The sequence below is a fragment of the Nannospalax galili genome, unplaced genomic scaffold, assembly GCF_000622305.1.
Source record: "Nannospalax galili isolate Female #2095 unplaced genomic scaffold, S.galili_v1.0 scaffold442, whole genome shotgun sequence".
NCBI classification, from domain to species: Eukaryota; Metazoa; Chordata; class Mammalia; order Rodentia; family Spalacidae; genus Nannospalax; species Nannospalax galili.
The window spans coordinates 185,782-206,251 of record NW_008348806.1 but is presented as its reverse complement, the minus strand read 5'-3'; the positions used below and the strand labels follow the sequence as shown (position 1 = coordinate 206,251).

At 47.7% G+C, this 20,470-nt stretch overlaps 1 protein-coding gene across 2 annotated transcripts in view; it reads right to left on the bottom strand.

Annotated features, from left to right (window-relative positions):
- Ptger3 (prostaglandin E receptor 3) overlaps positions 1-20,464 on the bottom strand; it is a 71,623-nt gene extending 51,159 nt beyond the window's left edge. For both annotated transcript variants that reach the window (XM_008846100.2, XM_029569855.1), the window contains exon 1: positions 19,525-20,464. In XM_008846100.2, the coding sequence (XP_008844322.2) occupies positions 19,525-20,406 (882 nt within the window). In that variant the 5' untranslated portion in view covers positions 20,407-20,464. The remainder of the gene's footprint in view (positions 1-19,524) is intronic.
- Between the last annotated feature and the right edge of the window lie 6 nt (positions 20,465-20,470).

Here is a 20,470-nt window from a genome sequence, read left to right as displayed (position 1 = left end):
TAATATAGGTTTCATATGCCTTGCACTGGTTAGTACTTGGTAATTTCCTGTAATTTCCTATTGGCAATGCAATGATTATGAAATTATGAAACTAGGCTCTGTAAGCAATGGCTGGCGCATGAGCAGACATTCCAGCTTTTCCCAGAAATCATGGGCTGGGCCACATGCAGATCACTGGAGGTGGAGGCAGCTCAAGCCATGCCCCATTCCAAATGGTTGCAGAGATGGACCCAGGGCCTCAGATTTCCATCTTGTTCTGAGCAGAAATGCAAGCTGGCATCACTCTGCTGAATTTTTTATACTTAAAGAGCTATACTGTAAGGACTATTTTTGTGGATGAGTCTGCAAATGCTTTTTCAAGCTCTAGATTTTGAGAGAAAATCTTGGGCATGGAGTACAGACTTTTGGTAAGATTGATTGGTCATATTAGTGCAATTGATTGGTCCTATTCCTGTAATTCTACTCTGGATACAGGGAAGAAGGGAACAGAGAATGTTCAGCTGGTAGAAAAGGTGCTCTCTTTCTCTTTCTTTCTTTCTCTCTCTCTCTCCTTCCTTCCTTCCTTTCTTCCTCCCTCCATTCCCTCCTCTCTCCCTCCCTTCCCTCCCTCCCTTCCCTCCTCCCTCCCTCCCTCCCTCCCTCCTTTCTTTTTAGCAAATATATATCCTGCACATACATCCTGCATAATTGGAGCTTCTGAAAACCCACATGTAACACACGATCTGGTCAAGGGAGCGGTGAGATGGCATCTTCCCAGGATCCTGGAGCTTCCAAGACCTTCTTGCCTCCCCCAGAGAGACAGCTCTCTGTACTGAGGATAACCGGGAAGAGCTGAATCAGGGACCCTTACACTCTCTCTACCCACTGTCAGGTGCAGTTACCTTGCCAAGTTCTGTCCTCAAGCCTGAAGGGAGCTGTCCCTTCTCTGGGGGTCAAGCTCCTCAGCTGTGCCCCCCAGGGAGAGTGGCTTTGACGTTCCGCACTTGAATCTTCGTTGCAGCAGGCTTGGCCAACACACACTTAGAAATTTTCAGAGCTTCAAAGTAACCTGCTCTACTGGAAATTCCCTGCTGTCTGATAAATGCTTTGCACTAAAATCCACTGGAACCAGTTTGGGCCCTTTGAACCACTTAATTGCAGGCTGTGAAGGATTCTCATGGGAGAAGCTTCACCTAGGATTAGGAAATGGTCTCTGTCTCTCCGAGCAGGCCTCTGCCTCCCGCCAGGCAGATGCTGGAACTTCCTGTGCAGCCAAAGGCAGGGAAACGCCAAGAACGCGCCTGGCAGCCACGGCTCCTCCTCTCCTCCGGGGTGTCATTTCATAAAGTCGTTTTTTAAACAACAGATTAGAAATCAGAAGCACCAAGTCCTCTAGTCAGTTCTCTAAAGGCACCACTTATGACTTAAGGGGGCCCTTTGTTTCCAGGGCTTTACCAGCTACCAGCTGGACCAGGAGGCCCTGGACACAGCCATCTAGATCTTCTCTGAGGAAACTCCCAGGCAAAGCTGCAAAATGAAACAGGATTTAATTTGAAAGAGAAAAGAGATATAAAAGGTAAAATTCCTGCTCGGGAAAACTTCAAATATGTCTTGGTTGGGGGCAAATGCAGGAAAGGGGGAAGTAGAGTTAGAGATGGTGTCTGAGGACAAGACTGAACCTGTTTCGGGGGGTGGTAGGCAAAACCAAGGACAGAGCCTGGGAGTTACAGTCCTTCCAAACACCTGTCCCAGTTCTGCTTGAAGTTGTAATCACAGCCACCAAACTTCCGTCTTGAGATTCCCCTTCTCAGAACATGATTAGTGTATGCGTAGGACCACTATCTTCTCCATCTAGTAGTTAGATGCAAAGATCAAAACAAGCTAAGGTAATGAACACCCTCCTGTGCAGAGCCGCGGCCTCCCACCCAGATGCTGTTCCTCTGCAGCAAACTGCTGTGAGATCGACAGTCAGAGGCGGAGGGGAACCCGCAGGAATGAACACGCCCCCTACACAGGGGCCTTCCTTAACTCAACCCAGGAACAAACAAAATACCAAACTTTCACTTTAAACATGTTTAACAAAGCAGAATCCTCACTTGTCAACACATAGGGAGCTTGGAGGGACAGCTGGTGGCCACTCAGGGCCATTCCTACTTGAGTGTTTCCCCCACAGTCAGTAGTATGTAGATTAGGGTTATTTGGTTTGGTATGGCTTGAAATATCAACATATGCACACACATATATGAAACCTCCAATAAATACTTAATCTTCGTACCAAAACAAGTATTCTAGTATTCAAATTCCAAACAAACGTGGGAAGGCCGCCTCCGTGTGAAAGAACTCAGCTCTTGTACCGCAGGTGGTGGATTAGCTACGTGATACACTGATCAGAAAAGTCTCTACCTTCTACCCTTAGTGTCTCAGGAGTGAAGAGGAAGTCTACACAGCATGCTATTAATTTTTGAAGATGTTTAGACAATATGCTATTAATTTTTAAAAGTGTTTCCATTAAAGGCAGCATTTTTTCTTTTCAGAGTTCAGTGAAAATCCAAAATGCTCAGTTCTTTTCTATCCACCCAGAGAACCACAGAATTAATAGCAATTAAAAGCAGCTAATGCTGTCAAAAGTCTTTTTACTGGGGCTGCAGAGATGGCTCAGCAGTTAAGAGCACTGGCTGCTCTTGCAGAGGACCCAGGTTTGATTCCCAGCACCCACATGGCAGCTAACAACCATCCATAATTCCAGTTTCAGGGGGTCCAATGCCCTCTTCTGACCTCTGTGAGCATTGTATGACATGGGTGCACTTACATACATGCAGGCAATACACTCATACACATAAAACAAAAATAATAAAATATTATGCTTAAAAAGTCCACGGGGCTGGAGATGGCTCAGTGATTAAGAGCACCGACTGCTCTTGCAGAGGACCCAGGTTCGATTCCCAGCACCCACATGGCAGCTAAAAACCATCCATAATTCCAGTTTCAGGGAGTCCAATGCTTTCTTCTGACCTCCACAGGCATTGCACGACATGGGTGCATTACACACATGCAGGCAATACACTCATACACATAAAGATAAAAATAACAAATGAAAAAAAAATTAAAGTCCTTTTCTGCCAGGAAAACGTGTGTGTCTAGCACTCCTGGTTGATACAATTCTGTCTACAAATGAGACCATGTGTTGTGACAGACACCGAAGAACCCCTCAGAGTCGGAGAACAAACACAGGCCTCGGGCTGCTTTTTGCCGTCATGATTGAATTCCACGGCCTGGTCATGCATACACAGTGACCCTATGGCTCATGGTTTGGGGGTGAGAAGCCCAAGAATACCCAGAAAACATGGCAGAAAGGCAGATGGACACATCCCAGGCACCTGTCCCTGTCATCAGGACCCACTAACTCATGGGGGGGGGCACCTCGGATCTCATCCCCTGGAACCCCATCTAATGCTGTGACTATGGCGATCCCATTTCAATATGAACTGTGGGACATTTGCACCACAGTCCTCACCAATCACAACTCAACTGACTTGTAAAAAATTCCTGCTGGGGTGACGTATGGTCAGTAAGGTCATCAGAACTTCTAAACATTATGTTAATTCATCTTCTTTTTCCCCAGCACCAAAATACACCCATGGAATCTACCAGCTTTGCTTATAGTAACTCCTGTCCTGTTGACTGCAAACATGGGCTGAGTTATCCAGCCAGCCCAGTTTCACAGCTTGAGGGGGTAAAGGTGTCACCAAGAAAAGGGTTCTGCTCTAGCAGGAGAGGAAGCTTGGTTTCCCATGCTTTCCTTACTTTGTTAATTGGGTTGGCCCCTTATCCCACATGGTGATACTTGGCTTTTTTTAGAGGGGAAGGCTGATTCCAAGCATTTCTGGTGATCTTTCTCCTTGGGGGTATGAGACCCTGATGACAGTCTTTGGGGGTGCCAACCTTGAAGACTCAGTTCTGCAACCTGCTCACCTCACAGGCTGAAGGCATTCATTCGGTAAGCTGAGGCTGAGTCTCTGACTTTCAGTCCGTCTACGCACAGGTTGCTGTTCATCATGGAGGTTAATTGTATATCAATTATAATACAATGATGCATAAACGATCTCTTTAGTGTCTTCCTCCATGGGTATGAACTCAGATCAGTAAGGGAGTGTCTATGGCATTGCACAGAGTGACCATAACTTGCTATGTCCCATTTGGGCACCTGTCCCTTTCCAGCCATCACCCACTAAGCACTGGGTGCAGCATCCTAGCACATCTTGATCATCATCTTCCTTTCCCTTCACTGCGTAGGTGATAGGTGAGAACCTTCAAGTGCCATGTGCTATTTCCATAACTAACCGTAAACTTATTTTTAGATCCTCACAGAAATCCTGCTTTTTTTCTTCTTCTTCTTCAGGAAATCTGACTTTAAACATCACTTAAATTATGATTAGCACTTAACTTTAAAAACAGGTTTGAGAGAAGTTTTGAGAAAGATTAAAGCATGTTATATTTCATAGAAAGTGGAAATTTAAAATAACTCATCATCTGTTTTCTCCTCTCTTGGCTTTTGTCTGATCTGTTATTTGTTGGAGCTGTTACCGTTGGCCCCAACAGTGGCACGGTGCCGTTAGGGACAACACCAGGAGGGAAGTAAGACTGAGGACCGAGTCCTGGCATCCAAACGCCAGCCTCCCTTGAGGATCTGAGGCAGCCATAGAAGTCTGTCAGCTCCAGCTCTCCTTAAAGCGCAAACTCTGAGAACATCTTTTCTGCAGTGCTGTGCTCCCAGGCCAGAGCTTAACCAGCAATTCAAAACTGTTCATATTATTACCTCAAGGAAATGCTTTTGGTGAATTCACTTTAAATCATGATGTTGGTATTTTCAAGAATGGTTCTGCGGGGATTGGAGGACAGATGCTACTGAGACTTGGAAATAACCAGTTCCTCATTCCGTTCAAGAAGAATAGCTCTGTTTATGATACAGTAAGAGACTTGTTGAAACAGTTTTCTCAGCTAAAACAAAGCAAGCAGGAAGTCATCTGCCTAATGTAGATTGTGGAACAGGAATATAATTCAAGCAACAGGCATGAGCCACATGCATGTATTTCAGCCTTACAGTAGACTCATTTTTAATATTTTTTAAATTTTATGTGTATGAGTATATTGCCTGTGTGTACGTAAGTGCACCCGTGTCGGGCAATGCCCGCGGAGGACAGAGAGGCTGTTGGATTCCCTGGAACTGGAGTTATGATCAGTTGTTAGCCGTCATGTGGGTGCTGGGATTCGAACTCAGGTCTTCTGCAAGAACAACCATTGTTCTTAACTGCTGAGCCATCTCTCCAGCCCCAGTAGACTCATTTTTAAAAGTCAAAAAGAAATGTATGGAATCAAGTTTTAAAATATATTCTCTCTCCACTCTCATAGAGAAGCTTCTTTTGCAGAAGATGGAGATTAACACAGCAACCCACAGCTCATCAGACCATGGAGCTTAAGAAACTGGCGTGCTCGATATTCTCTCTCCACTCTCATAGAGAAGCTTCTTTTGCAGAAGATGGAGATTTAACACAGCGACCCACAGCTCATCAGACCATGGAGCTTAAGAAACTGGCCTGCTCAGCCTTAGACGGGACATCTAAGCATACCCTCCCCTGCAAGGCTCTGGGATCATCCTGAAGAGGGGGGCAGAAAGTCTAAGAGCCAGAGGCAGGGGATGATGACAACAGAATCGTGTTTTCTGAACACAACAGGCCAGAACATTATGAACTCACAGTGGTTGTGACAGCACGCACAAGACCCGTGCAAGCCCAAACCAGAGAAGGCCCAGCATGGAGGAGGGAGGTGGGCGTGAAGTCCCATCGCCAGCTGAGGAGCTACTGGCAGCTCAGAGTTGCCGGAGAGTCGTTTTCATCAATGGCGTGACTCCTGGTGATTGGTCATGCTCTATGGGGTGGGCTCAACCCCAGTATTTGGGCGACATAAATTAGACTTGATGGGGTTTTTAAAAAGCAAGAAATTGGGGGGAGGGCAGGAAGGTAGTGTTGGACTTAAGCGGAGACGGGGAGAGGGTATGATCAAAATACATTGCAAGAAAAATCTAAAAAAAAAAAATATAATGTGGTAAACACCTGACATGAATAGTGAAAATATGTGTTATTGTCATTCACTATATCTGAAGTTCGAATTTCTGAATGTAACCAATTTTGAAATGGATTAATGATAGCGTTTGCATTCTACTTGTTTCTACTCTGGCCACAGGAATGTGACTGGTCGGCACAGGAGTCAATAAGCAACAAGAAATCCCCTAAGCTTCCTCATTTTTTAACTTTTAAACATTCTTGATTTATTCTTCACACATGTACAGAATGTATTTCTATCATTCACGCCCACTGCCCTGTCTTGTGCACTGCCAATGCCCTCTGAACCCCTTCTTCCCCACAAATCACCTTCCTAATCGCATGTCTTTTTTCCAATGATTCAGAGTTTAACTGGTGTTGCCTTCATGAGCATGGGCTACGTCTCTTACACTTGTTTGCATTCCTTGAACCTGGAGCTCGCTGTTTTTCAGAAAGACCTGCAGCCAGCAACAATCCCTGGTCATCTTCCTGTCTCCAGAGGCACCCCTAGCTATGGGGACACAGGCACAAGCAGTCACACCAGGATGGTGCTGGGGACCTGTGCTCAGGTCTCTACGCTTGTACAGCGAACACTAACCTGCTGAGCCATCTCTGCAGCTCTGGCTTCCTCAGTTTTTAGGGGTTAACTAAAGCCTGTGCTCACTATCATCAACCACCTCCAGGAGCGATGGATGAAGCAGGTGCTGAACCACAAAACAGGGCCGGGCGAGCCTTGGTACCTAAGTTCACCCTAAGCCTCTGGGTTCACCAGCTCTGGAGTCTGGTCTTGGAGTTACACTTTTGTTTTGTTCAGCTAACACTCATGCTGAGAACACGAAGGAATGAAACTTCTGGGCATTGCTTCCATTTTACTGCTATTTTTCTGGTTACTCTGTGGTTGCTAAAGTCCTTCATTATTTTGTTGTTATCCGTAGGGCACCATCCACACATCCTCCTCATCTGTCTTTCTGTGGGTACCAGCATTAGGACAGCTGTTTCTACTGTTCACAAGGCTGCAAAACAACATGGTTTCCCGTCCTCGTTGGTCCTAAAGGCATTTTTTCTCTTCCTAAGAGTTTTCATTCATAACAAAGTAGAACCAATAAAATGAACGACTAAAGAGAAAAGTTATAATATTCTTTTTTTTTTCTTTTTGGTCTTTTTGAGACAGAGCCTCCTTGTAGCCCATCTGGCCTGGAACTCACTGTGGAGACCGGGCTGGCCTCAATCTCTCTCACAAAGATCTGCCTGCCTCTGCCTCCCAACTGTAGGGATTAAGGGTGTGTGTCACATGATCACAATGTTCCCCTTTTGCTACATTACAACAATTCATTCTTTCCACAATCATTTATTGAGTGGCTGCCATGGGTTACACAGATTAAGGCAAGATCCCTGCTCTTAAGCAATTTATACTATACAGTGAGCCAGATAAGTACAAGGACTTTAACAAGGAGCAGCCATATAGCTTGGTCCTTAACTGCAAAGACATAAAATCAGACAAATTTGATCTGAAGGCTGCCTCTGCTGGTTCTTAGCTTTGGGACTCGAAGGGACTTAACACCTGGAAGCAGCATCTTCACCTCAGAGCACAGGTGTCTGCTCAGGAGCTGTTAACAGGAGGAAGTGAGATGAATCTGCCAACACCACAGGGTTTGCAGGCAAGTGCTGACCAGCGGAGAGTGCGCGCCTCAGGTCAGACAGTGACTAGTAACCTGCACCTAAGGAGAAAAGGGGGTGCATGCCAATCTCTCTGGGTTTACACCCCCACCCCCAGAAAAAAAAAGCAGTTTGGAGAATTTTGGAAGAAGAAGAGGTGATGTGTCTTTGTGTGAAGCTGCGTGAGTTATTAGGGGGACTGTGTAAGTAAGAGGAGGGACCCAACACAGTGCCAGACTGAGTGCTAGACTGAGTATGGCCATAGCCAAGATTCTGGGGATTAAAGAACCCAAAACCTTTCACCAGCGGTGCCAGAGAAACATAATAAATCCCATGGGCACTGCGCTGAGTTCTCTGAGGCAGCTTTTCCTCTCCACAATAAGGAAAAAGTAAAGATAAAAGTAGGTTTGCAAGAATCCCAATTGTACTATTGCAAAGTCATACACTGGTCAAAGCAGCTCCTCTAGTTTTGACTGTGGTCAAACACTCTCCCACTAAGCGAAAGGAACTAACCAGTCTTATTTGTTTTATCAATAGTTTAGTGAAAAGAATGATATGTGAGACTCATACCAGCGGAAAAATACTCAGTAAGACTTCATTATGTGTGAGTCCGAGCCTGAAAGACATAGAGTATTGGATGGGACTCGTACTACACCTTTACAGAAAATTCCTTTTATCTTTCAATTACCTTAGTAAATAGAAGGTCTTAATAGATCATAGTCAGATAAATAAAAGCATAGGGGTTTTAAAAACATATTCCTGAGAACCTGAGCTCCTAAGAGAACCCCTTGATTAAGGAATCCCTGGATATCACAAGAAGTCTTTAATTTTAGTTGTGGAAGTTCACTGGCCTGCACAGGTGATTTATTTTACTTTACTTTTCTATTCTCAACAAACCAGCTCTTTTCTATGCAATATTCTCAATGAACTAATTTGAAAGTGTTTCAGTGCACAGATCAAGAAAGGCTCAGAGGGCAGCACTGTAATACAGAAACCTCAGGTCTACCAGGTGCTAGGTGTTGTGATCCAGGAAAGTTGTGAAACCTCCTGAATCTTCATGCGTGCAGCTGAAAAGCTTTGGAATGATGATACTGAACTCATCTCTGTGAAGGTTGAAGCAGATAACGTGAGGGGGGGGTCTCTTGAGTGACAGAAGGGTACACAGCACACACGAGGACCTCCCTTCTGCATGCCCCTCGGCCTTCTCCCGAGTGCCTCTGCAACTCCATTTCCCCAAGAGACATGTGTAAGTAACACGTTACACAGCACACACGAGGACCTCCCTTCTGCATGCCCCTCGGCCTTCTCCCCAGTGCCTCTGCAACTCCATTTCCCCAAGAGACATGTGTAAGTAACACGCGGTTCAAAGAAAGCCACTTTACATGATGATGCTTCTAAGCATGGGTTAGAAACAGCTCTGCCTTTTATTTTTACTAACCTCCCTTTCAGGAGAACTCCTTTTTCTCTGTGTTCTGAGTAGCAGAGAAATCCACCATTACTTCCCCAAACCAGAGGCTAGAGTGCTGGGTCCTCCTGCTGAACCCTTGGCACAGCCAGGCCTGCTCCAGGGATATGAACCTTCAGAGACACTGGTTTTTCTCAGCAGTGTGCAGGAGCCTAGCCACGAAGCCTGCAGCTCAGCCCCCAGAGCATCCTGGCTCTCACCTGCCTTTCTGGCCTCCAGCTTCCCACTGGCTCCGCAAGCCCCAGTGTCCTCCCAGCTTTCCACTGACTCTTGAGTTCTACATCACCCCAACACGCCACCTTCATGCCAGAAGTCAGATTCTGTTGTTTGCTACCTACAGCCAAGTCTAAAGAGGAGACTAGGGCTCTGAAGTGAGAAGACATTTCCATTTCCTGGCATTGATTTATAGCATAATTTAATTAGAAACGGATGTCAGAGGAAAGTATTTCAGAATATGCCCTATGCCTTTGTAGAACAAAAGCTAATGCTAAGAAATTTACTTGTAGATCCAGGCAAATCTTGCAGGAAACCACTACCATTAGATAATGACAGTCACTAACCAATGAAGAGAAAGTCGGTTTTCAGATTCACAGCAAATCCAGACTACAACTTGCCCTTTGTAGAAAAATCAAGAACTTTTCTCCTCTCCTTCTCCCCGTGGCACGTATGGAACAGTTGTGAGCACAGCATGGAGACCTCACACAGCCTCCTCCGACCCACTGCAAACCTCTCAATACACTTTTTTTTTTTTTTTTGAGACAGGGTCTCCCTGTAGCCCCAGGTGACCTGGAACTCACTATGTAAACCAGGCTGGCTTTGAACTCACAGAGATCTGCCTGCCTCTGCCTCCCGAGTGCTGGGATTAAAGGTGTGTGCCACCATGCCCGGCTTCTCTCAATATACTTTTAACTCACTTCTGGAAAATTCTCTGAGCTGAACTCCTTAATCATAGCTTTGCAAACATCACATTAGTGTTTGAAGATGAAGCACGGTACTGAGATGTCATATCATCTCAAATTAACAAAATAAGAACAGAAAGGCGTTGTCTATGCTGTTTAAGCAGTACTTCAGGATGATGTCACTGAAATGTATTGCTGTAAAAGAAATTAAAACCCCACGTGCAGATATAAAGCTGGCCGCCCGAAGCTATAAGCAGAACTAGAGGCTGTGTCTTAGGTTGGTTCCTCAGAAATCAAGTCCTGAACTCGGGATTTAGAGACTTGGTGAGAAACAAAAGTCAGACCCATGAAGAAGTCTGTCCATCCACACAGCCTCTCCAGCTCCTGACAGCCAGGCTGTGACCTGAGCCAAGCATCCACCCTGCCTCCATGTTTTCTGTCTGCCTACGCCGGTTTGCATTAGGCTTCTGTTGTTTGTAGTCAAATAATCCTGATTTTAATGTAAGGAATATTAACTTTCAAATCACTCTCCATTTAGAAGACAATCATGAGAGCTGGTTTAATAATAAATAATATACAGCTGCTGGTTGAGGCCTGACTTACCAAGGAGCTCAATGTGGATCTTTTGGAGAGGGGCATGCTTCTCAGGGCATCGTATTATTTTGTAAGCAAACTTTGCCAACCTCTGTGTGTGTCTCTGAGGGACTGTTATGATTCAGATCTCAGAAGCAACAAAAGTAAACAAAAACTAGCACGTACAAGTGCTTCCATCCGGACACTGGCCTTGAGGTGTGCAAGCTGTTGAGTGCCGTCTTCTCAGAGAGCTGGTGGATAGCCATTAGTAGATAGCTAGCCACTTTCCCTCCAGAGGCTCAGGGAGGAAGAGAGGGCCACACCTGGTGTCAGAGTCACAGGATGGGACTCAGAGCGACTGCAGACTGCTGGTCAACTCTGGCTCTCGAGTACAATGTGAATACAGGTCTCTACTGCTGCCAGTGGGTCTGTTAAAGATAGAACTCCCAAATGCCGCTCCTTGCTTCAAACCTTCCCGCGGTTCTTACAGAACAGCATCAGCGCTCCTTGGCACAGCCTACACTGGGTCCCAGCACTGACTTCAGGGAGGAGAAGCCCCCGCCCTCCTGGTTTTGCTTAGTCACACTGGCTTCTTTCTTCATTTTTAAGATATTTTATTATTTTTATTTTATGTGTATGAGTGTACTGCCTATATGTAAGTCCACCCGTGTTGTGCAATGCCTGTGGAGGTCAAAAGAGGGTATCAAATACTCTAGAACTGAATTATAGATGGTTGTTAGCCACCACATCCATGCTAGGAACTGAACCTGGGTCCTCTGGAACAGTAGCCAGTGCCCTTAAATGCTGAGTCATCTCTCTAGTTCCCTGTTGCTGTTTTTGAGTCACAACTGCAAGATGATAATTGATAAACGTTAAATGAATTAATAAATCATAGTTTTAGACCCTGTCATTGTCAAGGTAACTCAAGTTACTCCCTGGCTCATAAACTTGACTGAACTCCTCAGTACCTTACAAAGATTACGGTTTCACTCAACCTGAAAGTGACACATCTGTCGTTCACATTAGCACCACTAGAGCGGCCTGCTGGTGCTGATGCTGGGAAGTGGGGCAGTGATGGCCTGCCTGCGCTACCAGGGCACTGTGGAAGCTGGGCCCAGAGGAAGCTCAGTGGCCAGTCACCCTCACCCAGCCCTCAGCATTAGATAGGATAGAGCTGCTTCTTCCGCAGAGGCCGGGCAGGAGTGGGAGCTGGCATCTGAAGCAGGGGTGGTGGTGGCCTTTCTCAGTCCACTGGACAAGTTACTGAAGATGGAGACTGGAAGTTCCTTAGAAAGCACAACAGCTAACAATCCTAGGGACAGAAAGGCTAAAGACAAACAGCCGAACGCCAAAACCCCCAACGGAACCCTGTGGCTGTTGGGAAGCTTTAACAAGGAAACCTTAGGACGCCTCTGCTCATAAACTCCAGGAAAGCCTGCAGAAGTCGGGATGGGATTGAGGGGAGAGATTCTCCCAAAGCAGCATATGACTGGCACGTGCTGGCGGCTGGTGTGTGCCAGTCTTATGAGGAAATCAAGTGGTGCACTTCCAAGATGAAGACGTGTGTGAGGCTCTAGAAGTGACATCTGCAGCGTTTGTAGGGGTGGAGAATGAGAGGCCCTGCTCTCTAAGGACCACCTTTCTGTTAGCACGGAACTCCTGCCCTCACCTTCTCCTGCGCTCTTCCTGTGAGAACCAGGTTCATCTGCTGCCTTCCTGCCAGGAGCTCAGGAAACAGATCAAGAGGTTTCTGCTCCTTACATCTTTATGGAATGGTTGGAACGTGCGTGCCCGAGAACATTTCTCCACCACACCAACAGCTCTTCAAATCCAGGACAGAAAGGCCCAACTGCTGGGAGCACCTGGAGTGCCTTGTCTGCCTGTCTGTCTGTCCCACACTGGACAGGTCTTTCTCCGTTGCTGTCAAATGCCTCAGCTGCCCAACCTTCAGCAAACAGTACAGTCAGTAGCTGAAACCAGCCAAGATCTTCCTCAAATTGCGAAGAGCACTGAGGATGGCATCAGTGGAGAAAGCCTTCACCCAGATGTTTGGAACCCATTCCTTAGCCACAGTTCTTTCTGAGCAGATTTCCAGCTGATGTGCATTCCTTCAGTGCAAAGCTCGCATTTCTATGCCCGAGGGGGGCTCAGGACTTTTACCGACCGCTACTCCACCAGCCGAGAAGAGCACTGTCCCGGCATCTGCTTCCTAAGGGCCGCGGGAGCCCCACCCCAGGCCATCGGTGAGGGTGAGTGGTGGTCTGCATTCTTTGCCTCAGTGTTTCACAGGGTCTTTTGTAATTTAATGGTGGTCATATTGTCTAAATTTATCATATTTGCTTTGAGTGGGAAGAATCCTGTTTTAAACCCACACATCAACTTGCTTCCCTGGGACTGTGAGACATGGTTTGTTTTAGCAGAGAAGACAAGGCTGCCCCAGCAGTCCAAAGTTAGTTTTTGGAACGCAGGAACCATTGTGAGACACAGCACAGGGGCCTTTTCTAAAACTTCTCAGTGGGGCTGGAGAGCTGGCCCAGTCTGTTGACAACACACATTGCTCTTGCAGACGAGCCAGTTTCAGTTCCCAGCACCCACATGACAGTCCACAATGACACTTAACTCTGATTCCAGGGGATCTGATGCCATTTCGAGCTCTGTTAGCAACAGGCACACATGTGACACACATACATACATGTAGTCATACACATAAAATCAAAAACAGTTTAAAACATTCAAAAACCCTCAATGCGTACGTACTTTCTCGTTCTTAAATCCAGTCACCAAAAAAAATTTAAACCTAATATTTGAATCTAGCACTTTTATCACCGTTTTGCCATTTATTTATTGTTTTTCTTGGTCTTGGCACATTGAGAATTCTGAAATGATGTATATGCTGTTTTTGAAAGCTGAATTCAGTGAATTAAAGTATCCAAGTTCCTTTGTGTCTGTCATAGGTCCCAGAGAGCCTGGTAAGAAATGCTCTACGGCAGCCGTGCTGTCATGGGGGTGCGCTTGCTAAGTGCCTGCTTCTGTGCTTGCTAAGACAGACGTTGATCCACTAGCAATTGTCAAAATGTTGCATTTCAGAGATTGAATTGCCAATTTTAGAAATGTAGTCTCTTTGCAATACACACACAAAAGTTTTGTACCATAAAACCAAGGAACAGTATTAGATCCAAGGGCTGAGGCAAGATGACAGCAGGTCCTGACTTACCCAGCTTAAGGAAATGAGGTTTTCCTGGCAGGAGAACATGAATTGGGCTATCTGAGGCACCTCACTGGCAAAGAGAGCCTGGCCGAGGCCTTCCAGCTTGATGCTAGCTTGGCTACCTCTCCCAGCTTCAGTATTTTCATTATCTGAAAATTAGAGCTAGTAAGGCCCACCACATGGGGAGGTTGTAAGACCTTAAGAAAATCTTATGTTAGCAACATTTGGCACAATCTAAGGATATTCAAAGTCCTTCAACTGAAACGGACTTGCCTGCCATCCCCACCATCACCTGATTTGAATTCTTCCTGTCTTTTGCACAGAACCACCGCTGTCCCGAGTCACCAACCCTGTAACTAACAGGCCACTTTCCTGTAGTCTTTCCAGCTCTTGAGGAGAGAGGCTTCCTCAGATTGGCATGTTTACATCGCTTGGGCATTGGGCTGAGGGCTCTGAGTGTCATCTCATCTATAGAGGAACATGGATGATCATCTCCTCATTAAGCCTCAGCAGATATTATCACCGCCTTGTTCAAAGCTCTGCCACAGCAGCAGACCATCTGCAGTTTCTCAAACACAGTGTTCAAGAAGTGCTGAATGTTTGGCTCTCTCATAAACCCCACAATTAAAAGTCATGATTTATCTCATTCAACTTCAGGTTATATTGGGCTCTGGCTATATCATTCAGATCGTCCACCCTTCCCCTATCTATCAGGCCAACCTTATACAGCATTGACCAAACTGTTCCTTGTCCAAATTAAAGACTTTGATTCACTGAACTGTGATTCTCCCACATGAAAGCCCTTGAGAAAACCATACATGAAAGAAGGTCCTCCTTGCATTCCAGACAAGAGGACTTGTAACTTGTGATGCCATAGTTAGGGCTGGAACTCCTGGCCTCCAAGCAAAGCAATAAGCAAACCACAAGCAAAACTGAAAGTAACTCAGAGAGAGACACCCCGAATCATGGATCTGGTTCTAATACATTTAGGCTCAAGTTTACTGTTTGGACAATATACACGACGTGACAGTGGATGGGAGACAGGTTACTGGGATATGTGTGGAGATGTGCTGCAGCGCAGAGGACACCCCAGAACAGCAGCTCTCACCTGTCCCTCAAAAAAAGTCACGGCTGACCTCACCTGCTCATTTTCCAGCCCATATTCATCCAGTCACAACATCCTGCTGGTAATCTCTCTCCCTCTCAACTCCATAGTGAAGGCTCTGCTGCCTACTGCCAAGGGGCAGGTCTTCAACCTGAACTCAAGAACTAACCACAAATCCGAGTAAGGGAATACTTCACCACCATCCCCTCAGCTCCAGTGCGAACACCTTGTTCTCAGTCTGTGCTCCTCAGCACACAGAAGTCGGCCACGAGGTTGAACAACGCCATACCGTCTCTTTCTGTGGGCCCACGCTGGCAACTCCAGGCCTTTCCTCTGACAGCCAAAGGCATGGATCACAGCCAGTCTTGCATCATTGTCCTTCATCTGTTTCACTGTGAAGTGTGGAAATTCTACTTCTCTGAGCAAATTGTAACTCTCTGTCAGAGCTGAGAGAGTAGCTCAGTGGTATAGTGCTTGCCTGGTAAGTTCACAATCCTGAATTCTACCATCACCAGCACTCAATAAAAAAGAGAGACAATGCAGGGCGTGGTGGCGCATGCCTTTAATCCCAGCACTTGGAAGGCAGAGGCAGGCGGATCTCTGTGAGTTCAAGGCCAGCCTGGTCTACATAGTGAGGTCCAAGACAGCTGGGGCTACAGGGAGACCCTGCCTCAAAAAGACCAAAAAAAAAAAGGAGAAAAAATGCCTAAGAGCCTTCTATATTTGTGTCAAGCCCAAAATGTAAAGAATTCTGAATAGTCTCATTCCATAAAACAAGTTATAAAGGGGATCTTCTTCCTTTTTTCTTTTTCTTTTGAGACAGGGTCTCCCTGTAGCCCCAGCTGGCCTGGAACTCACTATGTAGACCAGGCTGGCCTTGACCTCACAGAGATCCACCTGCCTCTGCCTCCTGGGTGCTGGGATTAAACGCGTGTGCCACCACGCCCTGGTAAAGGGGGTCTTCTTGATGGGCAGATTCAAACCTCAATTTTCCCTGATGCACTCTCTACACAAGGTAAAAGCTTGTGGGCAGAGACGGTTAGGAATTGTCCAATACTTTGTAAAACAGCGTTACTTCTATAAAATAAGCTATCTCAAATATCTACCATATGGGGTTTATTAAAGGCAAATGGCACTTAAAATATATCAATGACTCTTTAATTAAAAGCAGCCTTCACAAGTGGGGAATAGTCTTCTCCACTGAAGCATCCTTGTTAGTGACAGTGGACACTAAGGCACTGAGCTGACTCAGGATTAAAGCAAAACCTTTCAAGGCAGATATGTCCAGTCCCAAGGCTGAAGAAGACCAACCCCAGGCTCTTCAAGCCTCATTTTCACGGTGCTGGTGGTTGACAGCCACTATTCCCCAGGTTGCTGCAGTATTAGTTGCCAGCAGGCTACCTTTTGGGGGTACCAGACTATAAAAGTACAAAATGTCTACCTGGCTTTGTCTGAAAGATGACGGAAGTGTTTGGAAATCTATTATGTTAAATAACTGGGTTATTTGGTGGGCATGCTCATGAAAACTAACCACAAATCAGGATAACAAATCAATAGATGGTGCTGCTGATTCAACTGGCTGGTTCCAATAAAATGGCAATTTGACCCCTTTCTTGGATAAACAGACCAGAAACTGCTGGTGATTTAATCGAGCAGTGATGCTGTCTGTTGACGTTCACATCTCCTTCATAACCCTTTGTCTGCCTAGCTTCACATCTTGTATTTTGCAAAGTTTCTAGGAAAAAGAAAAGGTTTTGTTTCTACCACACTCCACCTAAGTACCTATGTAGTGGGAGTCACAGAAGTTGGGCTTTTATTTTTTTCTGTGCTAGGAATAGAATGGGACACGCTGTTATTATGGAATGTTGGTTCTGAGTGCTGCAGCTTTAACAAGTATTTTCCTAGTCATGATGGACTTCCAAAATAATATGGGCTCAGGGCCACACAAAGACAGCTAGGCTAGTACCCTATGCCCAACTCCACCAAAGATAGTAAGAAATCTATATTTCACCCATAGTTAGAAAAAAAGATATAAAAACGATTTCACATAGACTGAAAATTCAGCTAATCGGGCTCTGGGGATTCCACACCCAGTAAGGAAGCAACTTTGTCAGTTTCTTTCTTTGGAATAATTCTAACTTTGTATCCTGGATGTTTCTGAAGATGTGTTGATATGTAATTTTGATGGCACACAACACAAAATGACCCATGTCCTTTAGGCCTCCTTTGGGGCTGGGAAGGTGGCTTGGTTGGTGAAGCCCTGTCCCGTAAGTGTAAACCAGAATGTGGACAGCCCACGTAAATGCCGTAAGTGCCGCGCAGACGTGGCGGCCTGTTGGATTCCACTGCACTGGGATGGAGGCAAGGGATCTCGGGAGCAGCGGGTTAGCTCATCTTGAGCTCCGGGTTCAGGGAGAGAACTTACCTCAATAGGTATGGTGAAAAGCAATCAAAAAGGACACTCCTAGCCTCCAGGACATATGTGCATGAGCACCTCCCCCACACAAATGCACACCACATGTGCAAAAACAATCAAAAGTACCTGCTTTGAAACTGAATCTCTCTTTGATATAATCTCATGTTGTAATGTTTTTATGACACATGAACTTACAAAGTGTTTGATAAAATGCTACAAATCAGTCTCATCAAAATGAAAACAGTAATTGAAAAGAAAACTAGCTTTAAACACAGTCTTTCCTCATGTGGTCTGCTTATCTTTTCAGCATTGTGGACTGTGGCCTCAACCATCCCAGTCAGGCGCTCTACCACTGCGCTACACCCACAGCCCTCTAAGTCTTTCTCCAGAGTGGGCTTGGCCAAGGTTAAAATTCTCAAGACTGAATCTTACTCTTCCTGAGGCCCTGTACTCACAGAATTCAAAGCACGCGTACAAATACAAAGCACTGCCCAGTTTCTCTTCTGAAAAGAGCAATCTTTGGGTTGGGTGTGGTGGTGCATGGCCTTTAATTCCAGCACTCGGGAGGAAGGATCTCTGTGAGGCCAGCCTGGTCTACATAGGCAGTGCTAGGCCAGCTGGGACTACAGGGAGACCCTGTCTCAAAAGAGCGACCTTCAGATAAGCAATCCCAAAGTTTAAGTCCATTTAGCTGTAAGGGCAAGCATTCCGCTCCTGTTTTTCCTGCATTTCTCTGCAGGCTAGACTGTGCCCACAGGTGGCAGAGAAATGCTCAGACACTTTTGTGTTGAGAAACGCTCAGATGCTCTTTGCCTTTAAAGTTGTGTTGGGTTCAGTGAAGTGTTTATTTTGGGAGTTTCTTTCCTCTCTCGCTTGGCCACCTACACCCCATTCCTCAACTGCAGCAGTAAATGTCTAAAATTGGTGCTGGTTCTGATCAACACGGTGATGACATCAGCCTGTTTCAGGCTCTTGGTGGTAGAACGATATGACCATTCTGTGTGTTGGGTCACAACTGCCCCGTTGCTATGCTAGGTCATGCGGAGCCTAGCTTGTGTTAGCTGTCCCAAACCAGTCAGACACTGATTCTCTTTCCTGCTTTGTCAAAGGAAGGGGAGGGAAGGAGCAAGCAGGAACGGCAGGTCTCTAATTGCTGGTGGCACAGCAATGCTGATGTCACTGAACTGCACACTTAAACGGCTGAAATGCTAAGGTTTGCAAAGCATTGCGGGTACTATATCAACATCCAGGTCTACCACGTGCAGCTGTAACACAGGGCGTCAGCTGGCTGCCTTCCTGCAGGGTCTATTAAGTCAGGCTGCCTGCATCCTAAGTAAGCATCCACACTCCACGAATTAGCAAACGCACTTAGCCACAGAAGTTTTCAGCCTAGGAGTGCCAGAGAAGAGAACCTCAAAGCACCATTTGAGAGTGGGGGATAGGGAGCGTGAGGAAGCACCGCTTCCTTCGGGTAGTTCTGCGATGGATGGTGTGGGGAGCTGGGGGCCTAGACACCCTCACCTCCTGTCCCAGGATTCCCCCAGATCTGCCCTTTCCCTTAGGGAGGGCTACAAGAACCAGCAAAGGCAAGAGAGTCCCTGCGCTGCAGGTCCCCGACAAGGGCGCACAGCGTTTGCAGGATCAAACCCTTTCCTAGGGGCGGAGGCGGACGGGGTAACATGCCGGGAAGGATGGTTAGTAGCAGCCAGCGCACAACCCGGATGAGCCTGGAAGTTTAGCTGTGCAGACAAGAGCGGAGTGGCAGAAGCTTCGAGAGCTCGGAGCCTGCCTGGGGTCTCAGATGCGGTACTTTTGCAAGTAGAAAAATCACCTTAACCTGGGAGACTTAGAAATAGAGGAAACGCACGACGCCCGGCTGGAGTGGACATCCCAGTCCTGTTCAAGTCTGCAGGGCACTGACCTGTGTCCGGGTCTGCCCCATCTCCCACTAAGCAGGTCCACCTGGCCCGGCCGGGCGGGTGCGGCTCAGGCGCTCAGCGCTCGGAGAGCGCACCTGGGGAGCGCAGACACGCCCAGGCAGGCGCCGGCAGGTGAAAGCCCGGTTTGGGGTTAGGGTTATAAGGTTAGGGCTCGCCCCAACCTTCCGGTGCTCTGAGCAGCTTACCAACAGCGGCGACCAGCAGACCGACAGCACGCACATGATCCCCATGAGCTGGATGGCCGTCTCGGTGGTGATCCGGCCCCACTGGGCGCTGGACTGCGACACGGCCGCTTTGGCTCGGCAGCGGGACACCAGGGCCTCGATGGTCGCCAGGTTGCAGGCGAAGGTGACCGCCAGCGCCAGGAGCCCCAGGAAGGCGAAGGTGGCCGCGAAGCCCAGGCCGCCCCGGTCGCGGACAGGGGCCGTCTCGTTGCCCCCCGCGCCGATGCTGATGAAGCACCAGGTGCCGGGCCACTGCACGCTGTACCTGCCGACGCCCAGCACCGGCAGCAGCGCGAAGGCGAGCGCCGCCAGCCACACGCCCAGCAGCACGGCGCGGGTGGCGCGCGTCTTCATGTGGCTGGCGTACCAGTGCGGCGCCCGGATGGCCAGCGCGCGCTCCACGGCCATGGCGCTGGCCACGAAGAGCGACGACAGCCCGGACACCGTCATGGTCAGCCCGAAGAAGGCGCACAGCCGGCCCGACGGGTCGAGCTGCTCCCAGCGTCGCTTGGACAGGTAGACGACGATGACCGCCGGGCTGGTCAGCAGCTGCCCCGCCAGGTCGGTGAGCGCCAGCCAGCCGATGCACAGCAGGAACGACTTCTTGCGCTTGCTCTCCCGGCGCCGGTAGCTGCGCGACACGAGCAGCATGGCCAGCGCGTTGCCCACGAAGCCGGTGAGCATCATGGTGATGGGGAAGGCCACCGACACCGAGCCGCAGTCCTGGGCGCTGGCGGCCCGGCTCAGATTGCCGCGCGCCTCGGCCGGCTCCGGCGCCCACATGCCGGGGTAGGAGTGGTTGAGGCGCGGGCAGAAGGGCGCGTCGGCCCGGCCCGGCTTCATGCCGGCGCGGAGGACCGCGGGGAGGACCGCGCGGCGCGGGTCGGGACCGCGCGCTCCATCGCCC